We start from the raw sequence: 18,838 nt of genomic DNA, 5'->3' as shown, positions 1-18,838 counted from the left end.
CAGCATATGCATGTGATGGCATGGTTAAGGCCTCCTTCTCAAGCACTTTCCCTTCCATGCTACTGAGCAGGTATAAAACAAAATCAGACAAGAAGAAGGTTTCCCAGAGGTACACTGCGATCAGAGAAACAAGGCAGGAGTCTCTGCCCTCTGTGAAGCAGAAACACTCAGAAAACTGTGGAATCTCAGAAACTTCTTAGCTAGAAAAGCTTCTGACAAAATCCACAGAAGAAGTAGATACATGTCATCACATTGTTAAGCGCTCCTCTGCATATGGGAGGGGCTAAACTGCTGGTCCTTCAGAAGCTTATGATACAAGCTCTTCAGAGAGCAGCTGGTAAATTAATCAAGAATAAAGTTTCTTAAAAGCCACAGCTTTCCAAAATGTATTTCCCAGCAAGCCAAGATGTCAAACAAAATCCTCCTCTCACTTAAGGTAACTTGTGAACTGATGGAAGAACCTCTCTGTTGTTCTCTTCCTACAGTGCCATAGGACTAAGTATAAAGGTTTATACATGGGGAGACGTATTCAAATCAAGTTTGAATTGATGATAACTAATTGAAACAAACAGACATGACATTAAAATATCACAAATGAGCTGCATTAAGGGAAATACAAAAGTTTGAACAAAGCAGCCTACAGTCTACTGAGCTGTTAAACTCTCTTCAAGAGGAAAAAAGGCAAACGTAGCAAGCAAGGTATAGATGCCCAGCGAAATCCAGGCTTCCACGTGGCAACAGAAATAACTAACACTAAGGTGGCACAGGAAATCAGTGACTAGACTGATATGATGTCCATGGCAACACTGCCCTGATTTGCTATCTCAACCAGAGCAAAGGTATGGATTGTTTCCAACTGAGCTCTGTGCCTGAAATAGTCTTTCATCTCTCTCCTCAATGCTCCGCAATCTTCCTGCTAACCTTTACAGATCCCCCCTCAGACAGCTTACAAGAAAGGGCTCTCAAAGAAAATGATCAAAAGCACACTAAACTAAAAATACCACAGAGGATTGTTTGCCCTGTTGCAAACCAGATGAGGGATTCCTGCAAAACAGTCCCTAGTACAGAGCAGTCTGTCACAGCGCAAAATGTTTTTTTTAATGGTTGTAACTATCAGAGTATGAGCAGCAGGCCTGAAGTTTTTAATTTTTAAATGAAAATAAGTAATACTACAAAATAAAACTAAAACTGTGAGAAGCACGATCCCTAATCACGGGCATAGAGCAGCAACAAAGTGGAAGGCCCTAGCTGGATGGATGCTGACAACTCTCCCACAAAGTTTAGAGCAAAACCACCTACATCGCCTGTTCAGTACTTTTGCAAGTTTTTGTAAAGAAACTATAATGAAATCAATGATGTAAGGTATTTACCTTCTACCCTTCTATCAAGGAGAAGGAAAACTAAAGGATACAGCAGAAGCTGATGTAAAGTATTTCTACCATACCTAGGGTTACTGAAAGCTTTTTAGGGAGAGGAGCTGAAGCTGTCAGACAGCCTTTTTGAAGACCAGCACTACTGCACTCTCTGGAAGAGGAGGGGACTGGAAGCCACATTGGCATAGCCATCTGAGGATGATTAAAGAACGCTGAAAAGTCTGTAAAACTTGGGACCTACTGTGGAGAAATGGAAAAGTGAATTAGACTAATGATACTGTTAGCTATGAATTGAGCTGAGGCTGGGCTGCAGCAAGGTTTGACACTTAACAGAGCAGGAGAATTGGCTGAAATGGAGTAGAAGATAGAAGAGAAAGGTAGCTGTGCTCTTCAGTCTGACACTATGATGCCTCTCAGGAATATAGCCAAGTACTCAAAAAGGAAGGTGACCTTAGTGTTACCAAATATTCCAGTCTCTCTTTTTATCATTCCTAGCCCCCAGTCAGATTTACCTCAAATTGTAGTGGAGTATTGCAGCGACTAGCAGCCAGAGAAGGAATTGGTGAGAACATCATGCCATAACCATTGCGACTCTCCTCTTCTCCTGGCAACGATGAGCAGGGTGTAGTCAGCTGTGGGCTCACTGAGCCAGGAACTGAAGGGATGGGAGGAGGAGGGGTGACTGGAGACAGTGGCCTCAGCAACTTCTTAACATTTTGCTCCATCAAGTAGCGAGACTTCCATTTCTTCAGGGGACTCAGCAAGTCTGAAAAACAAACTGAGCTGAAGAGAGGGCTGAACCACTAACCTCAACCAAGTGTAAATCACACGCTGAATCCTTCCCCCTATTCCCAGCCCAAATGGAGCCCATGAGTATTCAGCATGACTATGAAAGATTCCTAAAAGTGAAGTACCTCTGAAGTACTTCTACACCAGTCTTGAGACATGTCTAGGTACTGTTAACAAAACAATACATAATCAGGAACATACAGTGAACAAAGAAAGGGAATATTTCAGCTACAAGTAAGCACAAGAGGAAGCTAGGGGGAAAGGAAGCCAGGAAGGGATAAAAAGAGAAAAGAGTGGAAGAGAGGGGTCAGAGGGCATATCACTGTCACTGCTATGAACAAACTACAGGTAGTTCAGGTATCATGACCTGAACCTAATAGTTCCTTATAGAGTACATCAATACAGCCCAAACACATTTCGCTCCCACAAAGAATTGATACTTTCCCATAGTGGGTTTTTTATGCTCAGTTTAAAAAAAAAAAGCATTCAGTAAATTCTGCAGTTCAGCTGTTGTTTCTTCAGGTCTTGCTCGAGGGCATGCATGTATTGGTTCTGGCACTCTTGATTTCTTATTCATCTAACTTTTCAACAATAAATTCTGCATTATTTGTGTGCTGTCTAGTTTCCTGTCTGTTGTCTTTGGAAAACTGACGCCCGACTGGGCAGATCTTCACCCTCTTTCTCTGTAGAAAGATTCAGACAATATTTAACCATTCTGCTGCTTTACTCACAGATTTTAGCTTCTCCATCTTTGAGACTTACTTAATCATTCGCTTATTACATACGTGCCTGTGAGACTTTGCTATATCTTCCTATAGTCAGCAGATATTTAGTTGTCCATCTAACAGCATCCTGCTGAAAAGAGATGATATTGTACTTTTTTTCCCCCCTCTATTGGACAAACGATCACACGGCACGGAGGTTGATGATGCAAGATAAAGTGATTATCTTTGCACAGGAAAATACTGAGAAACTTCACACATGCTCAAGCTACAATGGGTCTGCAGAAATTTGAATGAATGGCAAAGTAACATTCTCACCTGCCATAAAGCTGTGCCATCAAGCAGCAGCACACATTAACGTGGTCCTGTGCAGCTGCCTTTGTTATTCAGCAGCTTCCACAGTTTCACTCAAGCCCACGCTGCCCTGACGGTGCTGAGCACTTACCCGTGTCATCTTTGCAGATGCTGGAAGAACTGCTGTTCTCGTTATTTTGGTATAGACATTGGGTTCTGCTCTCTTGCGGAGCTGGTGAGGTCTGAGTCATCCCCTCTTCCAGGGCTTGTTTGATCCAGCGCTGAAACAGAACAAGACTACATAAACGTGCAGGCCCTCTGGTAGTTTCTATTTAATCTTGCAGGACGTACTCCAACTCCTACACTTCTGTGCAGCAGGACAGACTGCTCAGAACACTGATATTACCTCCTTCGCGTGTGTTCAGACAGGAACCTTTTAGAACACAGCTGTTAGCGCTGAGTCTAACACCTACTGTGATGGGGCTGACTGTGCTCTTGATGAGATGTATTCTGAGGATCAGCAGTCTTCAGCAATAACACAAAGATAGGTAAAAATTATAAATAGATGAAGTTCAAAACTCTGGCAGCTAAAAACTATTAAAATCAATCTTTAATGAAAAGGGAAATAAATATCTACCTTAATAAATAACTATCTTAAACGCCAGATTTTTGAAAAAAAAGCTGTTTCCTGTGCAGGAGTACAAGCACACTGTCCCCCTGCTTCACTAGGGCGTATCAGAGCTTAACATAGATTCTGCTCTAACAATTCCAGCAAAGACATGGCTGGGTTTAATCACACAGCAATTCTTCCAAGACTGTGCTTGCTGCCAGAGACAAAGAGAAAAAAAAGAAATCTAAAGTAGTGGTTCTCAAGGGCTGAAACAAGAAGAGAATAATAAAGGCAAATCTTCTCTTCAGCTACTAAGAGATAAAAGTCACAGTGGTCTTCTGAACACGGACAATAAAGAACGTTCCACATCTCCTGCAAGTGAATATGAATTGGAAGTCTTAGCAAATCAGCTGCTGCACTGAGTGTGCTAGCCTTGTATCTTGATGAAAGCTGACTCCTGATAGCATGCAGGAAACCTTTGATTACTTTGCTATAAAAAGTAACAGCCACAATATAAGGGAAAACACTCAGGTGTTTCAGTAAATGGACAAACAAACCGCTGAAAAAAGCCCCTAACAGTAATTTGCATTTGTGTAGTTTACCCCCAGGACTCACTTTACTAGCCTTTTCTTCTCACACAGAGGTTTAAAATCATAAGTTGACCTTTCAGTAATCCACATCTGTGGATTGTGCCAGCAACGTGCATCCTGTTAAGAGATACGTGTATAATCCCTATGATTCCTCAAAGCTACCATGAAAGTGCACAAGAAACTCAGCGGCCACAGTTGTGAAAGTAAAAGATTCAATACGAGGATGAAGAGCAGGTGACAGGATCTATTTTGATGGCCTTCTCTACCATACAGCAGACATTTCTTCTCTGTTCAAATATATCTCAATGGATTCCACTGCGGCCACCAGGAAAAGCGAGAAGTGCCAGCCAGTCTGGAGCACTGCTACTTCAAATGCAGCATCTCATTCGACAGCCAAGTCACTGTACAATGTGTGATTAACGAGAGCAACATATACAGTTTGGTTTCCTTGCAAGGTTCAGACTCTGGCATGCTTTGGAAGCAAACTGAGATCATCAGCTGAGGCATTTGGCACAATCCTCAGTAGTTTAAGGAAGAGGCCTGCTGGCAATCCAAGAAAATATGTGATCTATTTCACCAACCTTTACAAATTAACCTTCCTGACTGAGTAGTCAGAAGCAGACAAGATAGAAAGATCAGATCTTGAGAGAGCAACATCATCAAGTTCAGGACCATTTCTACACCTCAGCTAACTGAAAATGAAGTCTTCTCTGTGAGAGTTTTCTAAACATTCCTGAACATGAGAATCAGACTTTTTCTACACTTCCAGACTGTTCACAATAAAAACACTGAAGGTTACCAAGCATTTTCCATGAAAGACAGGAACTCCTAGAAAGTGGATAAAACCTCTTACTAGAAACAGTTATTTACTTTCAAAAAGTAGAAATCTAATAAATTACTTTCTGCAACATCTATTCTGGACACAGAAGCTTTCGGCATTTTATTATTTAGATAATGGAACCAACTGAAGTTTTCATATGATGCCAGCCTGGGAGAAACAAGAACATGCTAGAAGACAGCATTCAAGATTTTTCTACTACACTGGAAAATGGATGGGGAAAATCAGGACACAGCTCAGCACAGGCTAGAGCAAATTACCATACAAAGCCAGAAACAATCACTCCTAAAACTACAGGCTAGAGCAACCCTAGACTGCTTTTCTAACAAACATATTGAGTCACAAACTGAACATGAGTCCAAATCAATACAAATAGAACTTGGTCATTGTACTAGGATGCACATAATGGGTATAGGCTACAAGACATAGAGCATTCTGCACTGAAAATGCTCCAGGTGTAACATGACATCCAGTTTTGGATACTCAGTTTCAGGGAAGATGTGGACTAAATGGAACTCGTCCGTTATGAGACTAGTCCATTCCCTCTCCAGCAATGAGGATTACCAGATGACTCAAAAATAGCCAAAACCAGCCAGAGATTGGAAGACTTGTTTTATGATAACAGTTTTTACTGAATTGTGAGCTTGCTGGTTAGTTGTAAAACAAATGCACCAATAAGTGAAATCAAAATAACCCTGCCAATTCTGATCTGGATGCTTCTCTCTTCCCTCAAAGACAGTTAATGGTTCAAAAAAGCAGCTGAAACCTTGCAGTTCTCAGCTTAGAGTTGCACAGGCAGATTGGCCAGGCACATAAAAATAAACATGGTTTTGCTCATACAAGTACCCATGAACCATCAAGAGCTTCACCTATGGAGGAACCACCCAGGAGAGAACAGCTTCTTTTTATATCTGCCTGTTGGTGCATGACAACAAATTGCCTGAAGGCGGAAACAGCAAAGTCTGAAGCTTCTCCCTAGAGAAACTCCCTCAAAGGAAGGCAAAGAAACCAGGACATGGTGCCTGACTTTGAAAGCTACCAAGACTGGAAGATCAGAAAGGATTTCCATAAAGTTTTTCTCAGGTAATCACCCAGAGCCTCCGAGCAAAGCAACAGTCAAGATGAATTCTGATAGAAATCCGACTGAGCAAACTAACCTGAACCCCTTTCCATCATCTTCCAGTGGTCCTGGCTGACTGGGGAAGTTCCACTGGACTGGAGTCTGGCTGATGTTGTGCCCATCTACAAGAAGGGTTGCAGGGAGGATCTGGGGAATTACAGGCCTGTCAGTCTGACCTCAGTGCCAGGGAAAGTCATAGAACAGGTGATCTTGAGTGCTATCATGAAGCACATGCAAGAGAACTGGGTGATCAGGCCCAGTCAACACGGGTTCACGAAAGGTATGTCTTGCCAAACTAACTTGATCGCCTTCTATGACAAAGTGACTCGACTACTGGATGGGGGAAAGGCTGTGACTGTAGTCTTCTTGGACTTCAGTAAAGCCTTTGACACAGTTTCTCACAGCATTCTGCTTCAGAAACTGTCAGCCTCTGGCCTGGACAGGCGGACACTCTCCTGGGTTGAAAACTGGTTGGATGGCCGGGCCCAGAGAGTGGTGGTCAATGGAGTTAACTCCAGCTGGAGGCCAGTCACAAGTGGGGTTCCCCAGGGCTCGGTACTGGGTCCAGCTCTGTTCAATGTCTTTATCAATGACCTGGATGAAGGCATTGAGTGCACCCTTAGCAAGTTTGCAGATGACACTAAGCTGGGTGGAAGCGTGGATTTGATGGAGGGTAGGGAGGCACTGCAAAGGGATCTGAACAGGTTGGACCACTGGGCTGACACCAATGGCATGAGGTTTAACAAGGCCAAATGCCGGGTCCTGCACTTGGGGCATAACAACCCTATGCAGTGCTACAGACTAGGGGAAGTCTGGCTAGAAAGCTGCCTAGAGGAGAAGGACCTGGGGGTGTTGGTTGACAGCTGACTGAACATGAGCCAGCAATGTGTCCAGGTGGCCAAGAAGGCCAATGGTATCTTGGCTTGTATCAGAAACAGCGTGATCAGCAGGTCCAGGGAGGTTATTGTCCCTCTGTACTCGGCACTGGTGAGACCACCCCTCAAGTACTGTGTTCAGTTCTGGGCCTCTCACCACAAGAAGGATGTTGAGGCATGTCCAGAGAAGCTGGTGAGGGGGCTGGAGAACAAGTCTTATGAGAAGCAGCTGAGAGAGCTGGGGTTGTTTAGCCTGGAGACAAGGAGGCTGAGGGCAGACCTTATTGCTCTCTACAACTACCTGAAAGAGAGGTTATGAAGAGGAGGGAGCTGGCCTTTTCTCCCAAGTCACAGAGGACAGGACAAGGGGGAATGCCTCAAGCTCTGCCAGGAGAGGTTCAGGCTTGACATCAGGAAAAAATTTTTCACGGAAAGGGTCATTGGGCACTGGAATAGGCTGCCCAGGGAGATGGTTGAGTCACCTTCCCTGGAGGTGCTGAGGGGTGTGGTTTAGGGAGCGTTAGGAATGGTTGGACTCAATGACCCAGTGGGTCCCTTCCAACCTAGTCACTCTACGATTCTATTGTTTCCCTGCAGACGGGTAAATGCTAGTATTTACTGGCCACATATCATTTCTGGGGGAACAGAGTCCTCAAGTGGGCTCAGTTCAGGCTTCCTGCAGGGCCACAAGTATCTGTGGCAGATACAGTCTATGATCCCAAAGAAAGAGCTGTGAGCTTGCTCTTATGAACAGGCAAACTCAAAGCTTTGCTAAATAAAGGTTCTCTAAAACCAGATGTTGACTGAGGAATCACTCAATGACAACACTGTCCTATCACCACAATGCCAATCATCCTCTGATTGTGAAAGCAGTGACATAATACATTCTAAGGGCAACAACTAAAACCCCTCAAATCACATATGCTGGGGAATAAATGGCCACTGAATATTTGAAAATATGTGTTTCTAAGAAGGGAGTCACAGAACAGTTGTTCTGCCACAATAAGAGGAAAGGATGAAGACTGAAGCCTGGCTAGGAGAAGGTCAGCAGTCACAGCCTGGAGACTGAATCGACACATCATGCAAGGTCAGCTCAGCAGGAATATATGGAAATGGGTTCAAAGAGGACAAAAATTTTACAAGGGTGCCAATAAGAGGCTGATGAGTATATAGCCCCTGCAGATAAGACATAAGCAAACATACCTTTTTACAGGAGCTGTAAATTCCATCCAACATAAAGGGCCTTCGTCGTCTCTCCGGGTTGAAAGGTGAACCAAAACGAATGTAGTGTTTAGGTGTGGTACAAATTAGCGGGGAGTGGGTAAGACCTGGCAACATATTCAGGGTAGTTGCCAAAACTGTTGGGTCTGTGGTAATGCGCAGAGGGCATTCAATGGGGCACTCCTGCTTCTCTGCCTTGTCATTCAGCCACTCGGTAACAAGATACTGAGGGAGAAAACACACGTCAATGCAAGTAGCAAAGATGAAGAAGAAAGGCAGCATGGCACAAAGGCATGCGGGGAAGCGATGCTCAGGTCAGCCCAAATGCTAAAACCTCCCTCCTCCTCAAGAGGAACAACCACAGCCAGGACTTCCCACATCAAAACCAATTCACATCTGTTGCAGGCACAACAACAGGTAATCCAATTTTACAGAAGTAGCTTGATTTTACGCTATATTAATCTTATTAAAATGTTCTCCCAAAACTCAATCTTGTTCAAAACTAGTTTCTAGCTGCAAACCTAAATGTATCAATGGCTAATTTATGCCCAGTATGTGGCACCTGCCCACTAACTTCTGCTTCAGCCTACACAGACTGGCTGTAAAGATCAGCTGATTTATTTTTCTGATCACTGCGTGTACAGGGCTGAGCAGCCAAATCCAATCCATGATGAGGGCTCTTAAACACTCTCAATTCAAATAATATAGTAAACATTAAGTCACATAATTCCAGCTATTTTGAAGAACTGTTTCCTTTGAGCCAACTTTTCCCCAAAGGCCCCACGACCCCCTTCCTCACCCCCTCTCCACTTTGAGCACTCCACCACATTTACCTTTTTAGTTTTGGGGTACTTTACTGCAGCTCGATTAGACTGAGATCCTGCAGCCAGGATAGCAGTTGGGTCAGATCCCATCAACTGTCTGCCTTCTCCTGGACCTTCTACATTGCTGACATCTGTTGCAGTTACCAAGCTGGCAGTGCTTCCTTCCTCTGGGACAGCCTGTGTGAGTTCAGCTTGCTGGGAACTGGCTTGTTTTTGCCTTCTCAGTCTTTGTGCTGCACTGGTCCGGTATCGAGAGAAGCGACTTTTTGGTCGAGGCCTGGAGGGTTTAGCTGGAGCTGGCTTGGTAACTGTTTTTTCAGGGACAGCATCCTACACAACATAAACTCTCATTAGTCTGAGCACCTCTAAGACTATTCTTTTCTCTGCATGCAGATCACAGATTGAGATTTATTTATTGACACTACTAGACTCATAAAATCTGCTTGGAATCTGTATTGGCTCATAAGATGGCTTTAGAGACCTCTCTAAAACACTGGCACGTCACCGGTTTGTCTGCTGAGTTCTTAAATGGGTCAACCAGAACACTAGACTTAAGGGAAAAAAGCAGCAGTATGAAACCTGCTGCTTGTCTCAAAGTAACTGCTCTTACTCATGATCTGAACTGACATGTATCATTCCAGGCAAGTCTCCGAGCCCTGTGATATAACGGAAACACAGCAATCAAAGCCGACTGAGCCAAAAAAATAAAAAAGAAAAAGCAAAAATTCTTCAATGACTGCAGTTACGCATCCAACTTAAGTTCACACCAATACACTGGGTGAAGAAGCAGGCTTGTTCAACTCAGAGAAGGCTTAGGGAAACTTATTAGTCTTCCTATATCCAGAATGAAGCCACTAAGAAGATGCAGTGGTACACACACCAAAATGAGAAGTTCAGATCAGGTACAAGGCAAAATTTTTTCACTATGAGAAAAGTTATGAATAGGAAGAGGTTTCCCAGAGGAGTCGCATAGTCTCCATCTTTGAAGGCATTAAAAGCAAGACTAGGTAAAACCTCGGCCAACTCATCTGACCTCAGAGCTGACCTTGCCTGATGCAGAATAGATTAGGAACCTCATGAAGCTCCTCCAAACCTGAACAGTCTTATGATCAGATATGCTGAGCTCGGTACAAGCTGTTAAGCAGTCCTATCTCCATCTTACCACTACTTGTGAAGACCGCCGTGTGTTCACCCCAGTATTGCTGTTACTGTTAGAAACATTTGGAGCAGCAGCACTCAGTGCTGAACTTCCATCTTCAGTTTCAGCAGTCTCTGTTTTTATCTCTTCCAGCTCAGGAGCTTCAGAAGTGGTGTTGATTTCAGCATCAGTGCTGTTACGGTCCGATGGTTGCTCTTGTCTCCTCTTTCTCTTTTCCAAGTTTTCAAACATGTGCATGATGGCTTCTACCTTCCTGTCTTCCCGGGTCTAGAACACAAGAATAAATTCAAGTCAGCCCTGCAAGTTATGCACATAAAGAGGAGGAGGCGAGGACAGATGTGGGATGCGGCACAGGAAGGAGAACAACTGCCAAATAGCAATGACAAGAGCCAGAAAGCGGACAGAGAGAAACAGTTCTTTTCAGATGTTTGCATTTTCAAGATGGCAAGTTTCCCAGAATAACAACAACACACTCACGTGTTCATAGAGTAACCACAAGAACTAGACTTCACTCTTAAATAAGACCACTTAGAGACTACTAAGTTATATTCATTAAATAGCCACAAGAAAATACAAAATTTTGAAGAACTAAAACCAGTACTAAATAGAGTGAAGAGATGACCCAGAAACAAATAGATCTACCCACTAATAACCAAACATTAGAAATAAACAGAAGCCAGAGACAATAGAAGTAAATCAGTAATTTACCGTAGGTATAACACACCACACAAATGGACTAAAATGACACAGATTCATTTCTTCGCTGGTGTCAAGAGATCACCCAGCTCAAAAAGCTCGTCTAAGCAGCTTACATAGTGGATAAGAAAAACAGAACATGAGAGAATAGAAGTGCAAAATAAAGGTATTCATTAGTAGACTGAAAGGATGGGAAATCTTATCACCTAGCTGTGTCACAAATAATTGGTAATTATGCATGTAAAAGGCCCAGTATGATAATGCTGCAGTGACTGGCAAAAAAACAGGCTGAATCAAGTGAATTTTGAAAAGTGGGGTCAAGTGCTTTCTGAGAATCGTCATGGAGGAGAAAGTACCTTGAAGCGCACAGCATCACTCAATCACAGCAGCCTGGCATTTAGAGTTTTCTGTTAAAAAATATTCAATACACACACGAAAAAATAAAAGACTGGGAAAACTATAGATACAGGCATTTACTTGGTGCCAAGTATAGAAAACTGAATCTCATTAAAGGAGATTTAACTGGTGAAACATCCAGGAACTGGGCTTACAGGCTCATGGGAAACTCGAGTCTTCACTTGGTCTTCTTGAACTATACTGCTGCCCCAGAAAGAGATCGGTTTCCCTGCATTAAAATGAAATCTCGCCTCCAAGCTTAAAGCCAGTCTGATGGAAGACTGCTCTTATTCAAATTTCAATAAAAAATGATTGCTTTATCTTGCCTAGTCTAAAAAATCCATGACAAAATCTAAGGATCTCCCTGCTGGATGCACTGGTTTAATATCTAAAGCATTACAGGAAAATTACACACAGAAGATCCTATTAGAGAAAGCGTGGTGATTAAGGTACATAGTGAAAGAAGGAAAAACAGGGAACTCCTAGCTCCAATACATTCACTGGCTGGCAGAACGATGGAAGCGCTTTCTTTCCCTTGGATTTTTGGCTGGCTGGTTTTGGTTTTTTTTTTTTTTTGGTTTTTTTTTTTTGTTTTGTTTTCTTTTGTTTTAATTAATGAATTAAGTAGAGCCAGAACAGCTCCATTCATATAAATAACACATGCTAAAACAGGGAGCAATCCCATAAGAAGCACAAGGCAAAAACCAGCTCTACTCAGTACAGAAGGCAGCTGAGAAGGAACTGTGTTATCAAAGACTCAAGAGAATGAAATAATATTTTGATCAAGAAGACTGATTAAGAAAACATTGAATTGGGACACAAAGGGATTTCCCAATATTAAATCTAGTAAATTTCATTGATTTCTGTCAATAGTGCTGCTGGGGGTGGTCTACCTCTCTTTACCAGCTTTTGCCACTTGATCCTTTTCCCACAAGGCAGTATGTTTATATTTATTCTCTATATGGGTTTACATGTTAGAAAACCTAACCCAGAAAAATGGGTAAGTTTTAACAAGAGTTGGATTCTGGTTCATCATGTGGCTCCATAAATTCTTCTACTGGTAATAAGGAAGGGCAGCAGGAACATAAAAAGGGTGCAATTACGTTTTAGAATCTGATGCTCACTGTCTTGTTAATGATATGTTTTAAACTATAAAATAGCCCTGAAAGTAACAGTTAAACCTTTCAAACAGGAAATAAACCCAGCGCGTACCTTCTAAGCTGCAGTACTCGTACCATAAATCCTGTGATGTAGAGTCTGCCTGGGGTTTTAGGAGTTTTTTTGGTTTTTTTTTGTTTTTTTTTTTTAAATCAAATAATTGAAGACTATTGACAACTGGAATTTGTGTTGAAACAAGGGAAATAACCCACTAGACCTGCTGGTCACTGCATGAAGCAACTCCTAAGGAGGATGATACCCAGACTGAGAAAGGTACTTGCCCGACGGCTGTGGGCCAAGGCTCCCTGTTCATCTACAGGCTCCTCTTTCTCCTCTTCTTGTTTCTCCGCCTTCTCTGCCACCTGAAAGAGAAGCCCAGTCCAGCCTTAGTATTTCAAACAAAATCCAGTAGTGTTCTAAAGTTAACAACATTCCCTTGGTCATCCAAGACACTAAAGGTGTTAGAAAGGAACAGAACTTCTGTTCTGAAAACCCTAATGTTGAATTGGATCAGATTCCACACCACTGAATGACAAAAATACACATAACACTGTCAAGGGCTCTACCTCATTGTCACTGACTGCTGCAGGTCCCTCTGGAACTTCCTCTGTTTGTTGACTGATGTTCTCATCTGAAGCAATGCCCTGCTGTTCCATTTCTAGTTCCTTTCGACGGGCTTTTCGCCGGCGTGTTTCTGCCCCAATCAGTGCGCCTAAAACAGGTGGAGGTAGGTGTTCTGCAGCATTTGGGCTACGCTTCTGCACAGGACAATTCCGGTTCCCCTTGTGACATGCACAGTCCACTTTATAGTTGCTGCTCCAAAACACAAACATAATTTGTGTCACTCTTCATTTCTTAACCCTTGTACAGAGACATTCAATGCATCTCCTACTAAACATCTCGCCACGTGCCAAAGCAAGGACAGCAGGCTACCTTATGGCCTCTACTGGAGAATATGCCAGCAGAACTGGACAGTAGCCGGAAAATGCAATTCAGTAGAAAACGGAGCAAAATGTAGAATGCGAGGAAAGGGCTGGAGGAAGATGTCCAGTCCAGGAGGGCAGTGGAGAGCTCCTGGGCGAGGTGAAGGACTCACCAGATGTTGTACTCATAGTCAAAGGCGATGGTAACCTCTGTGTCCTTGGCAATGGTGGCAACAGCATAGATACACAGGTGGATCATCCCATCAGCAATCACATGACGAACCTTGTTAAACAAAGCAGAGAGAAACTAAAATCTCCACAAGTTGCACTTTTCACTTCCAAGAGGGAAGCCGCCTTCTGCAAAGTAGCTCTTATCTATACCATCAATAATAGCCTAAATTCTCGACAGGGAAAAGCCTTCTTCACTGTTCCATCTCATCCTGTGCCTTTCTACTTACTACTCACTGCTACCTGCTTAACCGAACTATCATTCTGCAGTCAAAGAAAAGACATAAAAGAAACCTTTTCCTTCCCAAGAAATACCTCTGGTCTCAAACATTCTGGTCTCACCTTCCAAGTATAAACCATCAAACAAGCATGAGATGCGAAGAATTTACCCTGTTCACTGCATTCTAAGATTCAATATTCTTAAAAATGGAATACACTAAACCTGTGGAAAACACGTATTTGCAACTATAGTGATGGTGAAGAGAGAATTTACCTCTGCATTTGGAGTGCAGGAACGCCTGATGAACCTGGCATCATTACCAAAGGTGCGGGCATCAACACACATTTCAACGCCATTGAACTTGGAGTAGAACAGCACAAAGGGATATGGCCTGGAGAAGTAACAGAATGTCTCAATCCCAAAATACCCAATTCCCATGGCACTTACAACAGGTATCCCTAACTTCGCTGGAAGCAGTGCTTCCATCACTTCCATCATCACAGTTTAACAGATCTGCTTCAGAGGGTTTGGTGGTCCATAAGCAGAGCATCAAGCTGAGGTTGTATATTTGAATTCTATGGATGGTACAGCCGACAAGGGCCCTGCAAGTGTGCATTATCCCACAGAGACAACAGTCTCTCCGTGCCATGATGCTCTCATACTAATCACTTCATAGTACTCTTACTTTTTGAAGAAATGCCCATTGACCTCGAATTGCTGTCGTAACATAACCTTCCCGCGATACTCAATTATAAGGGTATCTAGTGCCAAGTCTCTCGCAGCCCTCAGGATCTTCCGGTGCTTCTGAACCCGAGTCACCCTTCCCAGCTGCAGCTGTAACAAAAAACAAAGCAAAATATGAGAACTTAAACCACAGACTTCTAACTTGTGAAAAGCATTTTACATACTTGAAAAGAAATATTAATCTAGTAGCAACACACAAACTCAAGACAGGTGACTATATTCTTTATTCTGCAACAGTTTAGTAATGACCAATAACCTTGATCATATTTATGAAAAAGTAAAGAGTATTTATTCCCTTCCTTCGACAGCAAGTCCCACAAGCCTATCAAACCAAGTATTTCAGTCTTACAGCTAGGAGGCATAACCAGACCTGTCAGTTGCTGATAACAAGGAACTGCTCTGCAATTATGGCCACCTTCAGAGCCAGAATAAATCAAATCTTCCCTAAATTGTGGGTTGTCACACATTCAGAGGAAAGAAACACAAGCTTTTCCTTCTGCAGAAGATGGTAAATTCCAGCTTACAAGACAAGATACTTAAGCCAGCAATTCCTATCATCTCCATCCAGAAACTTCTCTTACCTGCCTGCTCAACTAGTGCTATAGAATTTTTTTTTGAACATGAAGAAATGAATTTTTAACTAAGTAGTGACAGTCTGTTGAATGTTCTTTATGTAAAGTCTATAGCTCTATTACAATGGATTTTCACAACAATGTGTCTTGACAGTGTGAAACCACAACTGTTATTTAAGCACAGGCATTCAAAGACGACACATTTTACAGAATAACGGACGGGATATCACAAGCACTATGGCACAAGAAAGCCTTCTTCCATGGGAACAAAGGGCTTTTCCTGCTTAACAGGCTGAACCTCTCAACAAGTAAAAATTATGTGAAGATGACTGGCTGCCTCACCCCATGAGCTGTGCCTGCTCTTTCCTAAGTATGCCATTCACTGTGCATAAGGACCCAGGTTTCACACTTTTCTGGACTGAATTGAGGCATAAGAGTTCTTAATTCAGTAAGAATGACAGTCATCTATTTAAATTAGAAGTAAAACACAAGACTTTATGAAAAGCAAGCTTCCAGCTTTTCCTGATAAAATTCTCACTAGAAACAGCTACTGAGCAGTCCGCTCAAATGGATAAAAATCACAGTAACTTAAGAAGGGGCTCAGTCTGGACAATGACAGAACATATGACATTCTAACCTTGTGAAAATAAAGTTAATGCCTTAAGGCAGCATGCAACACTGGGAGCCAAATGAAACCCTCGGTACTGATCACATGAAAGTATTGAACCACAGACTACTTTTTCATAGCAATCCTGTATGTGCTCTGAATTAAACCTCTCTGGGATGAAGATGACTTTCATTGTTTTAATATGACATTATACTGCAGATCTTGGATCAGTCAGTGAAGTAAGACCTATCTGTTGGTTTCTCTCACTCAGGTCCACAATAAGGATATCTTTATAAAAATATCAACTTGAAACTTATGCAGATGGGAGTAATAGTCGTGCTTGTCCAGATCTCCTCTCAGAGATATATCCAGTGCATTTATCATGCCTATGGGGTCTATCTATCTCTCTCTCATACCACTGTACCTACCAGGAATTAGAAAAACCTGCATATATGCATTGGGAGACTCAGGAAAGCCACACAGGATGTCATTCGTCTTTTCTTATCTTGGGTTCTGATAGGAACTCACAGAGGAATCCCCAAGTCCATTGAACTGGCATAAAAATCCCATGTTCTTTCCAGACTAAGAGGCCACACTGCTGGCCCCAATTTCTGATCGACAAACCCACAGCACAAGAGAACTGTAGGATAAGACCGTTCACGTTGCTGAGAGCAGTAGGAGTTTTCTGTGGACAAGTTATTTTAAAATCATTGGATAGACTGTAACGAAGAATAAATAACGGCACTAGATTTGTCAGTGTTTGACAAAAGGTAATAAGGAGAAAGTATCTGAAATAAGTAGGTAAATTAGGACTGAGACACAAGCATGTCTCCAGTTGAATAATTTTGTTTCTGTACTACCGCTTGTTTTGCTGTTATAATCAGTTCCTCATCTAAACTGGCCTTACACAGGAGGGTTGGACCAGACGACCTTCAGGCTTCCTCCCAACCTAAATTATTCTACTCCTCTATTAAATTCTCTTAGTATCTTTCAGAGAGATAAGTTAATATCTGGCAGCCTTCACTCTCAGCTTTGGCCCATGACTGACTTGTACTTGCGTTCATCTGATGCTGGAGAACAGCTTGGGGAACACAGGTGGGATAAGGTGGGGTGGTGAGAGAAGGAAAGAGCAGCTCTGCAACTGTAAACCTTAAAACTGTCTGGGTTTAGGAAAATAGGAATGACCTCATCGCTCTTCCAATAAGACCTTAGCTTAGCTTGTTTTCATTCCCTGAATTTAAAAATATGAAGAGGATTAGCTGCCAAGCTTTCATGTGTGAAAAGAACAAATGATTTTATTCATGTCATAGGCTAGGGATTGCTGACTGCTAATCAGACAAAACTGTTCTGATATGTTGGCAGAGCAACATCTGCAACACGCAGTGGGTTTATTTTATAAAGGTCCTTTCGCTCTTCACTTCAGAATGTGAAATCAATCAGGGGTTTGAGCTCGAGTCAGCAATTATCAGAAGCAACAAAGGGCAAATACTGAACCTGGGTTCCATGTGGCAACAGCAGGCAGAAAAGTGATTCACAGCTTTCAGTTTGTCGGGCACCTGGCAGCAGCCAGGATTAAGATGATTTCTAAGATGGTTTTATTCATGACACCAAACAGCTTCATGTTTTCACAAGTCTCCCTTGCATCATTAGGACAGTGGAGTATTGGTTTATCTGAAACATTCCAATGATTAAAATCCTTCATCCTGCATCTATAACTTTCCCTCCTGCTCCTAGTTCAGGGAAGCTTTTATGTCACACTTTCTTCTTTTCCCCTCTCTGTTTTTTAAAGAGATATGAAGGGACTACACTTCCATCATTGTTTACCCAAACCTAACAACTAAACTGTGAGAGTATGCAGGGAATATAAAACATTTTACTTTTATTCTTTTCTTCTCTCTCCAGAGTTTTCATAGCCCAACAGAGAAGTTATGATATCCATCTTATACACACAGCTGCTATCTGCATATTGACATGACCTTCCTGATTTTTTCTCTAGTTCAAAGTACCTATTTCCTTATGGCCCAGAAAAGCTATTTTACATCCAGTAATGATATCTAGTTAAAAGACAACTGATGCAAACCAAAAAGCCGTCTGAGTTTGTCTAACAAAGATGAGACAAATGAGCGGAACAAAAATTTACAGCACAGGATGAGAGACCTCGCACTCCACACCTGCGCAGGCAATGTCCTCACAACTCCACAGCCATCTGTTGAGCAGAGAAAACAAGGACATGAGGGCTGACAAGCGGCAGTCTGGGACAGCCTCCTGGTCTTTCCTCAGCATCCAAGAGAAACTACAAAGACATTAAGTCCCTTTGTACTTCTCCAGCATGGTGAATGATAGGCACCTACCTACAGCTTGTCTACAGTAACTGCAGATCCCTATGAAGTTTTGCAACTTTCTATCTCTTTGCTTCTTTGGGAAACATGCATTTACAGTCTTCTGAACTGCAATGCTGGCCCTTTTCCCTGTGGGAAAACCTATGTCTGTAGAGGGAAGGGAGGGGGCAAGAAAGCACGACAAGAGCAAGCACATTTATCTATCTATCTATCTATCTATCTATCTATCTATCTATCTATCCATCCATCTTTTATAATCATTTATGCTGCTCTATTTCATGAAGGTTATAATTAATAAAATATATGCTGTTTCTTTTCATTTCAGGACTCCTCCCAAAACACCTGTGAAGGAGATGCAAGAGTTTACATTTAGACTCAGAAAATATTAAGATTTCTAGAGAAGCAGAACTTTTTCTTCCCTGAGTTTCCTCAGTTGCTCTCTTTAGGAAGACTACTCACATAGCCAAGTAGAAGTGTTTCTCTCCAGCCCCACAGAAATCTTAATATTGCAGAACTAGAGGCAAGAGTGGAAGGAAGCTG

General features: G+C 42.4%; 1 protein-coding gene across 2 annotated transcripts in view; it reads right to left on the bottom strand.

The window, feature by feature from the left end:
* The window catches only part of SETD5 (SET domain containing 5), a 67,850-nt gene that overhangs the window by 12,375 nt on the left and 36,637 nt on the right, over window positions 1-18,838 (bottom strand). For both annotated transcript variants that reach the window (XR_008451661.1, XM_009565847.2), the window contains exons 9-18: window positions 14,722-14,870; window positions 14,310-14,427; window positions 13,762-13,871; window positions 13,232-13,478; window positions 12,947-13,027; window positions 10,419-10,682; window positions 9,266-9,586; window positions 8,415-8,657; window positions 3,330-3,459; window positions 1,886-2,139 (exon numbers count right to left, since the gene is read on the bottom strand). Coding sequence is in view for 1 of the 2 variants with exons in the window: in XM_009565847.2 (XP_009564142.1) it covers window positions 1,886-2,139; window positions 3,330-3,459; window positions 8,415-8,657; window positions 9,266-9,586; window positions 10,419-10,682; window positions 12,947-13,027; window positions 13,232-13,478; window positions 13,762-13,871; window positions 14,310-14,427; window positions 14,722-14,870 (1,917 nt within the window). In the remaining variant the exon portion in view is untranslated. The remainder of the gene's footprint in view (window positions 1-1,885; window positions 2,140-3,329; window positions 3,460-8,414; window positions 8,658-9,265; window positions 9,587-10,418; window positions 10,683-12,946; window positions 13,028-13,231; window positions 13,479-13,761; window positions 13,872-14,309; window positions 14,428-14,721; window positions 14,871-18,838) is intronic.

The sequence above is a fragment of the Cuculus canorus genome, chromosome 11 (assembly GCF_017976375.1).
Source record: "Cuculus canorus isolate bCucCan1 chromosome 11, bCucCan1.pri, whole genome shotgun sequence".
NCBI lineage: Eukaryota > Metazoa > Chordata > Aves > Cuculiformes > Cuculidae > Cuculus > Cuculus canorus.
The sequence above is the reverse complement of the archived record's forward strand: the minus strand, read 5'-3'. Positions and strand labels throughout refer to the sequence as shown.